Genomic DNA, 12,502 nt, shown 5'->3' with positions numbered 1-12,502 from the left:
GCATACATTCTCTAAAAAAACATTACACAATTGCCGCTTTTTCTTGCATGTGATAGTTGTAACAGAATTAAATATGAAAATCGTTCGACGTCAAACAACGATAACTTAGATGCGTTGCGCTTGTAGTTTGTTATAAAGATTCCAAGCATCACTGATTTATAAAAATGTAATTTTTTATTTTGTCGATTTCTACGGTTTTGAAAAATGGAAAATTATAACTAAAAGTATGAACAGATGCAGTATTTTTTTCTCTAAAAAAAAACTTATTTAGACTTTTGCTCTAAAATAATTAGGGGAGCTAGTAATTGACTATAAAGAAATTACCATTGAAATCCCTATGCTGCGTTGCGCGAGGCACCACCCTGTATAGTGCGATTATTGATACAATAAAAAAATAATAACTCCCTTAGTTTTCAATCGATTTCGAGAAATGAAGAAGCATTGGATTTGTATTTTAAAGCTTCACAAATTCCCTTTCCTGTCTTTTTCCGAAAAAAATAATAACAAAGTTATTAGCAAAAAATATGAAAATCCAAGATGGCGGCTCAATTTTCAGGATGTTCCGCACCTCGGAGCTATGGGGACTTTTAGTATGTTAAAGAGCATTATTGGTACTACTAATTTCGAGCATCGCTTGCTTGTCCCGAATTTGTTCTAGGTTGAACTCTAATTTTACTCGACTAAATTAAATTGTGTTTAATTGCAGTGTCAATATCGCTGCCGAAGTAATAAATAATGAAATTCGCGCTCGTGTTATAAATTTACATGGTATAAATAAACATAAATAATATAAAAATAAGAGCGTTTTAATTTAGGTTCTCGTTAATAGTGCTAGTGCCTGTGAACATAAACAATTACTTTAATATAAATAAATGGTGTAATTAAATTTATCTTACACTATTATGGATAAAAAATAAGGGAAATATACCAAATATGTGAAAAGTGGTCTGCTCCTCTCTTTTATGAAACTGTGATTCAGTTAGTCATCTGGATGGAATTAAACACCTGAAATATTCCCAGAAACCAAGACGATTCACACATGTAATATATCTCTACATATAAAGTGTTCCCAAGAATAACTAAACATTAAGGTACAAAAAAAAAGGAAAATGGTAACGTTTAACATGGATTCAAGCGCCAAAGTCAAGTCAAACCTACTGTACAGTTGCAATCACTCGCATAAGCGAAACAAACTCCATTAGCCGTTTTTTTTTCATTCCTCAATTAAATGTATTTTTAGAGCACTACTTTCTAAAATATTCACACTTTCAGCTCAAAATTGCTGCTCGGATAATTAAACAATGAACCCTTGTAAAATAAAAAAGCTCTCCGCCCATGTTTTCATAATGAAATAAATCTGGATAAAAAGCTACAGAAAATTCTATAACATAGTGGCCTACACCTGCGCTCCTTACATAACAGCTTGTCATTGCATTTACCTGCATACCTCAACTACCCCTATGCGCTGCACCCTTAAAATGCTTAGATTCCAACCCGACTAACGGTCACTACTTTACGGTATTCACAAATATTACTTTTATTTGAACTGCGCGCAAGATACTACCCTCATTAATTTTTCTAAGCAACCTTCACGATTAGATAGCGCCCTTATGGAAAAATTTACCTGAACTAATGAACAGTTTTTTTTCTTTATTGTTACTCTATTATAGTTGCTAATGGAATTTGAACGCCCGATCTAATCTAGAAACCCCAATTCGGACGACTTTACGCAAGCCAGATGAAGGTATTTTTTGTTTTAATTGGTAGCAAATGTGCACACCTTTTACACGCGGTTTCCTTCCGTTTTCAAGTTTCGTAGGAAAAAAAAGCGATTGATAACACATTACTATCAATAAAAATAGCGACACCTCGAAGTTAATCCAATGATAACGGCCTGATATTATACGTTTCCGGGACAAATATACGGGGTAGACCTTGGCTCTCACCGCAACGTTCAGTTAAAGATTCCATCTTTGCATTCCCTTCTTTTTTTAATGCACGAGTCGGTGGCGGTTTGTAAATAAAGACAGAAGTGCGCGAAACGATGAAAATAAATAACCAAAATTACAATGTGTATGACCACGGATCCTGCGATAAGTACCGCTAGGAATTGTTTTAAATTTAGAATAGACTGGTGGCCCACAGAGAGATAAAAAAATATATTACGCGTAATTGCCTCATTAAATTTAGCCTGGGCGAGAATCTAATGTTAATTTCGTACCGTTCACTCCACCGATGACAAATGTGTTGAGCATAAGGTACCTTTGGGAGAGAAATTTTTGCCTGATGGGGGTACTTGTAAAACCTTGAAATTTAAAGTACAAAAGAATAACGTGCCGTTACTTAACTTGGGTTTACAATCTTGTCCCATTTCCATACACTACCTATACAATATTTCCGAAATAGCACTTTTTCATAATTCGTGCCATCGACCAGGAACTTTAGGTAAAAGCGTATAATTATGGCCTCACTCACTTCAAGCCAAAGCTAATTCGAGTTACGCAAGCGTTTAATTTTTTTGCGAGTTTAATGCATATAAGGCGTTTGTATTCAGAATGCTAGCCTCAGGCATGCGACAAATACTCATCGACAATTCCTAAACTGGTTCGTATCTTAAAAAAAGTAGCTTAAAGGTAGACATGGAAAGTCCCTACACTTCGACTGGTAAGGTCTAATTAAACACCTTTTTTACGCATATTTTTTTCTCATTAGATTAGAATGTACTTGAGCGGTAAGGATGATGACGTGGAGGCCAATACAATTTCAATCATTCCGCGACGTGTATCCTAATTTCAAAATGCCCGAACCCCTTATCGTTTACGGTTGTGTTATTAAAATCGTAGAAAAATAAGAGTAAATTATTTAATTATGGAAGTAATTAATAACCGCATTTTCCTGGATATAGAATTTGTTTATTATTATTTTGTCACAAACCGTAGTTGGATAAGTAAGTTATTTATTGTAATGGATAAACAGCAGATCTTATCGCGGTGTAATGAAGTTTGCTAGTTAGGTAGAAAAACAGAAAAAATAATAAATTGTTATGAAAATCATTTGCAAATATCATTGTTTTTGTCAGGTCGGGAGGATTTAGAATCACGTACGAGAGTAGGTACCTCAAGTGCAGAGAACGAGGCAGAGAAGATTAGTATTTCCTAAATAGACAGTAAAGAACAAAACGTCATCTCATTTATCAGTCCGAACGGGTTGTAAGTTGCGTAGCTGCAGCTGTTATACGAACACGTCGAGTCAGCAGAATTTCAATTTGTTTATTCTGGTAAAGATTAGAATTCAGTAGAGCAATATCCATAACCTAGGAGAAGCACTCGGAGAAGCACTATCGGCTGAGTGAGATAAATGTGTGTGTAGTTGTTACATTATTATCGAAAATTGCGAAATTTGTTAATAGTTACATTCACCGTTCTAAGCCGGTTTTAATAAAAATTACTTTAAACAATCACGAATTAGATGCCATTCTTTAAAAAATCAATTTTTGTTGCTAATCACATTTGCATCCACAAAAATCTACTAGATAAATTTCCAAATCATGTCAAGTTTGCCCTAAAAAATTGAAATCATAAAAAGTCACCCGAAATTTCAATTTTCAAACATTCGAATTCCCCAAAGTTTCATTGCAATCAATGGTTTCGGAAGACATACCAAAAAACTATATAGAAATAGCAGGACCCGCGGGTCTGTGTGACATCCTACAGCAGACATGTCAAACACGCGGCCCCGCCGTTTTGAAACCTGCGGCCCATAACGATGTTTGCAAATTATATTATAATGTAATTGTACCGTGTGTCCTATTTTGGTTGAGACTGTAGTGTTTTTAAAGGTAGAGACTTGCGGTTTTCGCGACCCTCTGCCACTTTTTGGTGAAACGTATAATACCCCAAACAGAACCAATCTAGCTACGTTTTTTTTTCTGAAATACAGGGTGAAAACAAAAAGTTTGACTTTTTGGAATGTTATCATACCTTACTACCATTGTAAGATAGAAAAAAGATAAAAACTGGCTATTTTAGATATTGTTACGTAGAATTTAGCGGCGTAGTAAAAAACTTTTGGATCGCCATTTCTGAGATTTGATTTAATGTTGGTATTTTTTAAAACGCCCTGTATATCTTAACGTCGATTGCTTTTCATACCTTTTCCTGATTACATTAACGTATCACAACCTATTTTTTGTTTAATCTTATCGATGAAAATTAATAAAAACCTTCTTTTTTACTTTTTTAAATAGTAGACCATGGATTCATGGAGATTTTGTTCTGTTTATTGGATCCATGGTAACTAAGGCAGCCGATGTCAATCAATAAAAATGGCTGGCAGTAAAAACATGTCATTTTGAAAAATATGATATATAATTTAAATAATATAGGATATATATATAATATATATATAATATCAATGTAATCACGAAAAAGAAATGCAAAAAATTGACGTTAAAATACAGGGTGTTACATTTAAAAATTATCAAGTTTGGGTTCAAACTCAGAAACGGTGATTCAATTTTTTTTACTACGCTACTGGATTTTACGGAAACATATCTAATATAGGTAGTTTTTACCTTTTTTTCTATGGTACATCGGTAGTAAGGTATGATTGATAACATCCCAAAAAGTCACCCTTTTCGTTTTTACCCTGTATCTAATAAGAAACAAACGCACTTAGTTGGATTGATTCAGTTTGTTCTGTTTATTTAAGTTGTTAAGTTTAACAAAAACATGGCACAGCTAAGATCCACGACTGCAGTCAATGCAAAATAGGGCACAGGGTATATTTTCATGATTTTATGATTATTTGTATTTTTATGTCTTACTAACCTATCATAGCACATTTTATATCTGTGATACGCGGGCATAAAGTACCACTTTATACCCTAGTTTCGTATAGTTTCACCATAGTAACTCATTTATACTTAATGACAAAACAAACAAATATTTGCAGGTCATTGAAAATTAGAAACGTCAATATTATTAATTGTCAATACCTACTAAATCACAAGATTGGCCTTATTTCGTATAGTTTCTGGACTTCTTCCTCATTCACGATGTATTGAATTATTTAAAATTACGTTTGACGTTTGGATGGTTTCAATCACATTAACAAATTCGAACCACGCATACTCGATCAAACATAATGAATTATTTTGTAAACGAATTTTGACGAAGAAAACTATTTGTAAAACATAAAATTGTGTATGTACCACGGGCATAAACTGATGTTTATACTCTCGGGCGACTAAAAAGCTCTCGGGCCATAGGCCCTCGAGCTTTTTAACTCGTCGCCCTCGAGAATATAAACATCACTATTATGCCCTTAATACATGAATAACTATTTCATTTTATTGTATTATTTTGCATACCTACTTTTTATGTTAATAATAAAAATTTGGCACCGTTGTTGACCATAAGAGCATGTACTGTAAAGTTAAGGTGAGACGGAGTGACGGAGTATGGTGCTATTTGCATCCATAATAGTTCAACAGATCTAGACTGATTTCACTAAACGTTTCGATTTTTTACTTACCAAATCATCACAGTATAAAAAATCCGGTACCAACTTCTTGCGACACTCATTTAATTAATTATTAATTATATTAATGTTTATTTTAATCCATTCTCTAATCGCTGATTGTCGGTGGCAGTTTTGTAAAACTATTTCTAACCTCTATTATATCAGTTCTATTTACAACATTATAAATCTGAAGTTGTCCGATGGCCTGGTACCAGCTATTTAGCGTGTTAAACAATTTCAAAATTAGACGTAAAATTGTGTGCATAACATGAACCTGGGAAGGAAAAGCCATCGGTGCAAACGACCATAAGAGCATTATCTCATTGCCCACAACATGAACTTGATGTATTTTTGTTTCCCATATATATTTTGGTCAAATCATGTCAAAATCGATATTCTTGTAACGAGATCATTGGAAAAAAAACAAAAGCATTATTTCGATGGCCAAGACATGAGTTTGATGCATTTTTGGCGACCACTTATTGACCAAAATATGTCAAAATCGTTATCCAAGTTCGTTGTGACAAAACTTCAATTTCGCATATACCTACTGCCTATATCGATCGAAGTGCAAGGATAGGCTAAATAACTAACAACTTATTATACCTCTATGAGGGAATGTCATCTAGTTATGCATACGAAAGTGTTATTCCGCCAAGGAAGTTAATAATTAAAGTTACAATCACATTCGTGGCATTAGCGTTCGTCGAGATAAAAGTAGAAGTACACTTTCACCTGCGTAGCATTTAAGTGGACTGTGACAAAAAAAGTTTTTACTCAGAACTTGTAAAATTGTTTCAGTATTTAGGACCAGTGACGTTTGTTATACGCCATTAATCTTATCGTACAGGGTTTCTCAGTGTATTTTGACCCCTACTAGTTTTTATTATTTTTGGAAACACCAAAAAAAGTTTCAAATAAAAGTGTTACTACTTTATCTGTGCCGACTAAAATGTAGTAACAGTATGCGGAGAGTACCCAACAAAATACTTCAAAATCTCTAATGGGGCGCCCTGTATATTTCTATAGTTTTGAATAGCCCTATTTTCCTGATTACAAGTATATAATATTGTATAACATTGGTTTCATTCATTCAATAACTTTTTGCCAAAAAAACCGAAATAGCGGCCATTACAACCGCAATGTTACAGGGCGATATTCCGAAAATGGTTTTAAATATTTTTACGAAATTTTGGCGAGTTAAGAATATGAGGGGGGGGGGGGATAAATTATAACATACATATTCTCGGTGTTTACGAGTAGGCGTGATTTCAACATTTCAAATGAAATAATATTCTCAAAATTCGAATATACATACTACTGTTGTGCAAACGTCATGTAGACGTCATTTTGGTCTAAACACCAAAAATAATGACGGGGGACCCTGTATATGACCACATTTCAATTTAGTAAAGTGAATTTGGGGGGGGGGGGGTTTTCCGGATAAGCACAGAATTGGGTTATTTCATTTGAGTTTGTATTTCTGTAGTTTTATTTTTCCTTTCAGAATTGTTTGTAATTATGTCTTGTTTATTTAAATCTGTTTATTTAATTCTACAATGTGAAATTGCGTGTTTACATCTCAGAAAATTTGGTCGTTTGCGATAAGAGATTTTGATACCGGACGAGATTTAATTATCGCACATGCTTTTATCGCTGTTAGAAGACATACCGAGTTATGCAGCTGTTCAACGATTTTCGGGGGAGGACGCGCGACGCGTTCAGTCGGGGCTGGCCAACAATTCGTTTATCATTGAGTTTGTTGTGCTAAAGAAAGGTAAAATTAAGACACTGACAGCGTTTATGTGTATAGTTAAGTGCGCCATGTTTATTGCGAACCGTTAAGCAACCACATTATTAGGATTATTAAAAGAGAAAAAAAACTAATTCATATTAAGAGTTTTTTTATTTTCGTCGAACGTTTGCGTGCGGGGTAATTTGTCCAAACAAGCTTTCATTCAAGAATTTTGTTTAATGAATTTTGTTTAATGTTGTTTTCATGCGTTTCGGAATAAAATGTTGTCATTGTCAATATCTTAATTGTGGGTTTATTCGAACTCATTGTGCGCCCCGGATGCAGTTCACATGTCAGATATTTCTACTCGTGTCTAAGATTTGTGGCAGGTGTTAATGAACATTTGGTGTAGTTAATTTTTTGGAATTTCAGAAATCGACTTTATGGCAGATGACGGAAGTGTACGAGGAGAGATCATAAAAATTTCGTTTTGTTTGAGCTAGCTGGCCAGGTGTTTTGTGGGTGGTGTAGTTGACCGTCTACCAATGCCACAGCAATATATAAAAACTACGTATCAGGTAATATTTCTTTGTTTGATTGTTTTCATCGTTACGAAGCTATGGTTATTTTGGACATTACAATAAAAAAAACTACACATTTTTCAACGGCTGTTATGGTTAAGAATATGTTCAATATTGTGACGTTTTATTAATAATTTATGTTTATTACCTAAAGCCTGAAATAAAACTTCAGACATGTTAATTTGGGGGGAGGGGGGGGGCAGAAACATTTACAGAGAAGCTGCACTACTTAGTATGGGAATTTCCATCAAAACGCAATATAAATCCGTTTGGAAGTGCAAGGAATCCCCCCCCCCCCACTCAAAAAATTGAGATAAAAATTTCAAATTTGTCCACCCACACTTTATTAAGTCACCAAAATTTGTTTTCAAAATATCGCCTTGTAACGCTTTTAAAAACTCTAGAGTGGAACGTGAAAAAAAAAGAACGCATCTCGAAAACGAAGAAACGTACAGGGGGCCGAGATGACGGAGATTTTCCTACATCAAAATTTTTACAGGACATGTCGAATTTATTTGATCGTGGTTACGCATTCATCACAGACATACATACCACTTCATTTAGTATATGATGAAAAGGACACTCCACGGAATTAGAAGTACCTACTGCCTATGCATAAATACGTGATCCTTCGACATCAAAAGAAATTTCAATTGCTGGATAACTAGTCACCTTCAACGATGGTACAACATTTCTAATACTGGATGAAACTGAGACAGAGACAGTAACAGTAGCAGTAACAGTAATAATAACAGTAACCGTAACAGTAACAGTAACAGAAACAGAAACAAAAACAAAAAATTAATTTCATTCTTCATGGTACTCTAATGAAAGGTCTCAACAAAAGGACTTAATTTCTACCAAGCACAGTCAACTCTTTGTCGTGATCGGATATAATTCCCGAGATAATTCCTCATGTCCTATGAGCGGAGTATCGGAGGAGGATCCTCACAAAGGGCGATAGGGACGTCAGGAAGAAATATATCTATTGGTGATGGGAAAACTTTAAGCGCGGGTATCTCAAAAACGGTGTGTCAGAGGAAAACACTCTTAAAGGGCGGTTGTAACTACTACATATCTACTGGCGATGTGAGAACTTAAGTGTTAATATCTAAAAAATGGCGTGTCGGGGGAAGGTACCTACAAAGGGATAAATATACGATGCTACTACGTTATAACCCAATTATTTACTAAGCTATGTGGGTTTATCCCCACGCACAATGCATAGGTACTTATTAATTTATCAACGCTACTTTTGCTGGCAAAGTCAACTATGTAATACTACATGTCCTTTTATTTTATAAACAATACTATTCACAACAATGTTCGGGTCATAAAATGATAAAACCATAGCTTGAGCACCCGCGGCAAATTTCATGTTTTGGTCGCGCGAGGGTTAATTTATAAACATTTGCAAACACAAGAAACATTTTCAAATGTGAGCTGTCCAAATTAATAAAAACAAGATATTATCCAAACAAAGCCAGGGTATACGGGATCATGTCCAAAATTATACTGTCATTTAGCTAGCTACTGAAAATTGATTTTTACTTTTTTGCTGGATAACGGTCGCAGATACGAAAGAATTACAAGAAAGTTGAAGGGTAGAAAATGGAACATGACTCCTGAAAAAGCAACACCCTGTAGATTTTCACGATAATTGACATGACCTTTAGCGTATTCAAATTTGAGGGAAATATCTCAAAAAGTGCAGGAGATATAAAGAAAAAAACTCAAAAAAATCTTGTAATTTTAATACCCTGTAAATAAGCCAAAGATCTTCTGTATTTACATCATAATTAGGAACACCCTGTATGCTGCGATTGACTATACAGTGTATACCCTGATTTTTTGGTCGTCTCCTGTAAAAATTTTCGAATTGAATTTTAAGCTTCTGGCAGGGCTTCTGGGGATCTGCCCTACTTGGTTGAAAAAAAATTTTGACATAATTTTAATTTCGAAAAATCAAGGATATGCCTTTAAAATTTTTTAAATGCATTACCAGTAAAGAGGAATTTTTGTTAAGAAAAGTTGCTAAGCAAACGTGCAAAATTTTAAAGTCCTAGGCCTACTTTGATTTTTTTTTTACGTTTTTATTTCTTAGACCGTGAAGCCGATAGGAACACTTCGATATTTTGTTTAAAATCTTTAATAATGAGGTAAATTTAGAAAAGTGTTCCTATCGGTTTCAAATTTGGATAAGCCATCAAAGCCACTTTTACAGTGGGGCGCAATTCTCCCACATTCATTAACAATAATGACGTTACCATTATGAAAACATTTTGAAGGAACAACTGTCACAGACGCAAGTGTCCATGTTTCGTTCAAATTTGATCAACCTCAGATGTGATTAAACGACTTTGTTTGCTTTGTCCAGATTTCCATGACAAGAATTTAATTTTTTACGGAATTTAATAACAACCGGTCCATCACCGAGCACATGAATCATGATAAATATTTTATAAACTGGGAAGCGTGTATGTCGCCCTAAACACGGCAATCTCATCTCATATATTGTCCCATTATTTTCTTTTCTCGTTTCACCCTTGCGAAGTTATTAAGTAGGTATAATGGGACGTGAAACGCTTGCCTGTGGAGTATTGACTTCTCTAGGAGATGTGGTTATTAACAATTTTAATACAAAATCACTGTAGGTATACCCATATATTTCACACATAGGAGAATAGACACAAGGAGTAGACGTTTCATATTAGTTATTTATTGTCAAAAAAATAATGGAAACGGCTCAAGGAGAGAAGTCGAAAATTTTATGAATCACACCTCGTAACCGCAAGACATTTCCTTTAATGACCAACCCCACTAACAACGTATGCCCTTGTGAGCATGTCAATAATATACAACAGTTTACCTGTGCACCAAGATGTGGGGATTGGGCCCCCTGACTATCGGTGATTGCAGAGGGCTGGCGAGATGTCATGGCCTCTCTACACCATGATGGTAAAAACGTCCAACACCGCCCTCACACCATTTCTAATAAAGTTCCTTACAATTGCAATCACTGTTTGTAGGTTATACCGAAAATGTCCACTGTCTCGGCCACTAACGTTTACTCACCCCTGCAGGCGTAGGTTCAAGCCGAATGCACACCAACTACTTATAATAATTGTAGGGTCCCCGAAAGAAAATGACCTAGATTTGGTCATTGAGATGTCAACGAAGTGGAGCTGCCATATTGCAGATAAGGCGTGAAACAATATCCAATTCCACCAATTTGGTGAGATAGGCGAATGTTTATAGGTTATGTGTACACAAATAGCAACACCTTATCACATCAATTAGTACCGTGGAATAACATAATTGTAACGACCGGCCGCCGTTACGAGCAAACCTCACGCGCCCCGTTAGCTCATCTTGCAACCCAATTTAGTCTTAAGCTGTCGCCCGAAATCGCGCACAAAGTGTCGGATATTTGTAAATATTCACATATCAGTTATCACAAGCACCCGCATGAAGAAGTGTCAATCAGACCACCACCTGCAAATTCGGATGGCTTCGTTTACTTCCGCTCGACGCCGCGTCGAAAGAACGACGCTTACGTAAGCGGCGTCTGTTTATCGATTTCCTGGATTCTTCCAGGGAAAACGGATTTGGGAACTAGTGAGAAGGAAATGAAAATATCGCGATTGCGTTATAAAGATAAGGATGTAAAATGTTGACCTTGTTTAAGGGATGTTTTTCCTCCTATATCTATAAGATCAGTCAGTTTATTTTTGTGACGAATGAGATATAACGCATTCAGGCGCCACGGGAACTGAAAGGATGTACGCGAAGAATGTTTATAAAGTCATTCCGATTAAATTTAGTCATTGCGATGTAGAATTGAATTTAAACATTTTTGAGGAGATTCCTTTCACTTGGAGAGTTTCGCAATTGTTTTTTCGAGGTTAAATGCGATAAATTAAGAATTTCCTTCGCGAAAATCGATCGGATCGCACATTTTCATCTGCGCCATTTGTCACCCATCCAATTTCCTTAAAAATTAGGGCAATAAATCAAAACAATTTCAAAATCGTTAAGCGATACTGATTGGTGTAATAAAGTATGTCAAGCTTGCCTCCCTTTGAATTTTGAACAAACCATTTTGAGTTATATCCTAGATGCTTTATTTGAATTGGTAATCGTCTCCAAAAAACTTAAACTTTTTTATTTATGTGAATGTTAAAGGAAAATGCTACATAATACTTTATAGAAATTTATGAGATTTATCTGAGAAAAAATTGTCATAAAAGTAAAGGGGCCGCAAATAATAAAATTCCTTGCCAAAAACTCTTTGTATAGATTGCGGTTTCAGGAGGAAACCCAAATAGTTGTAATTAATTAATTTTCTAGATCTAAACATGCTATTAGCAGATAAATGAACGAAACTAATCCTTTAGCCTATTACGCGAGGGCAACGTTCATATAAATTAAATCTATTATCCCTTCGTCGTGAAACCCTATAAAAACAAGAGCCGTATAGAGAGGATAGTGGGGATTATTGAAAATTTACGATATTGCTGATTTTTACCTTTGCGATCGTTCCTTTGGCAGTAGGTAACTTATGAACATTCTTCCATATCATATTCGTTTCATATCTTATCTTCAATTATGGAATTGCGTATCAAAGTCAGAACATGGCCATCTAAAATTTTGATGAACTTAC

General features: G+C 35.1%; 1 protein-coding gene across 9 annotated transcripts in view; it reads right to left on the bottom strand.

The window, feature by feature from the left end:
* Window positions 1-11,313, bottom strand: part of LOC116170264 (voltage-dependent L-type calcium channel subunit beta-2) — a 272,421-nt gene extending 261,108 nt beyond the window's left edge. For 5 of the 9 annotated variants that reach the window (XR_004145199.1, XR_004145200.1, XM_031486522.1 and 2 more), the window contains exon 1: window positions 10,709-11,311. Coding sequence is in view for 7 of the 9 variants with exons in the window: in XM_031486522.1 (XP_031342382.1) it covers window positions 10,709-10,777 (69 nt within the window). In the remaining 2 variants the exon portion in view is untranslated. Of the gene's footprint in view, window positions 1-10,708 lie in introns of all 9 variants that reach the window. The other 4 variants (XM_031486529.1, XM_031486533.1, XM_031486525.1 and 1 more) reach the window with 3 other exon arrangements.
* Window positions 11,314-12,502: the final 1,189 nt, after the last annotated feature.

The sequence above is a fragment of the Photinus pyralis genome, unplaced genomic scaffold (genome assembly GCF_008802855.1).
Source record: "Photinus pyralis isolate 1611_PpyrPB1 unplaced genomic scaffold, Ppyr1.3 Ppyr1.4_LG5, whole genome shotgun sequence".
NCBI classification, from domain to species: domain Eukaryota; kingdom Metazoa; phylum Arthropoda; class Insecta; order Coleoptera; family Lampyridae; genus Photinus; species Photinus pyralis.
Note: the sequence above shows the minus strand (reverse complement) of the source record. Positions and strands in the feature narration are given on the sequence as shown.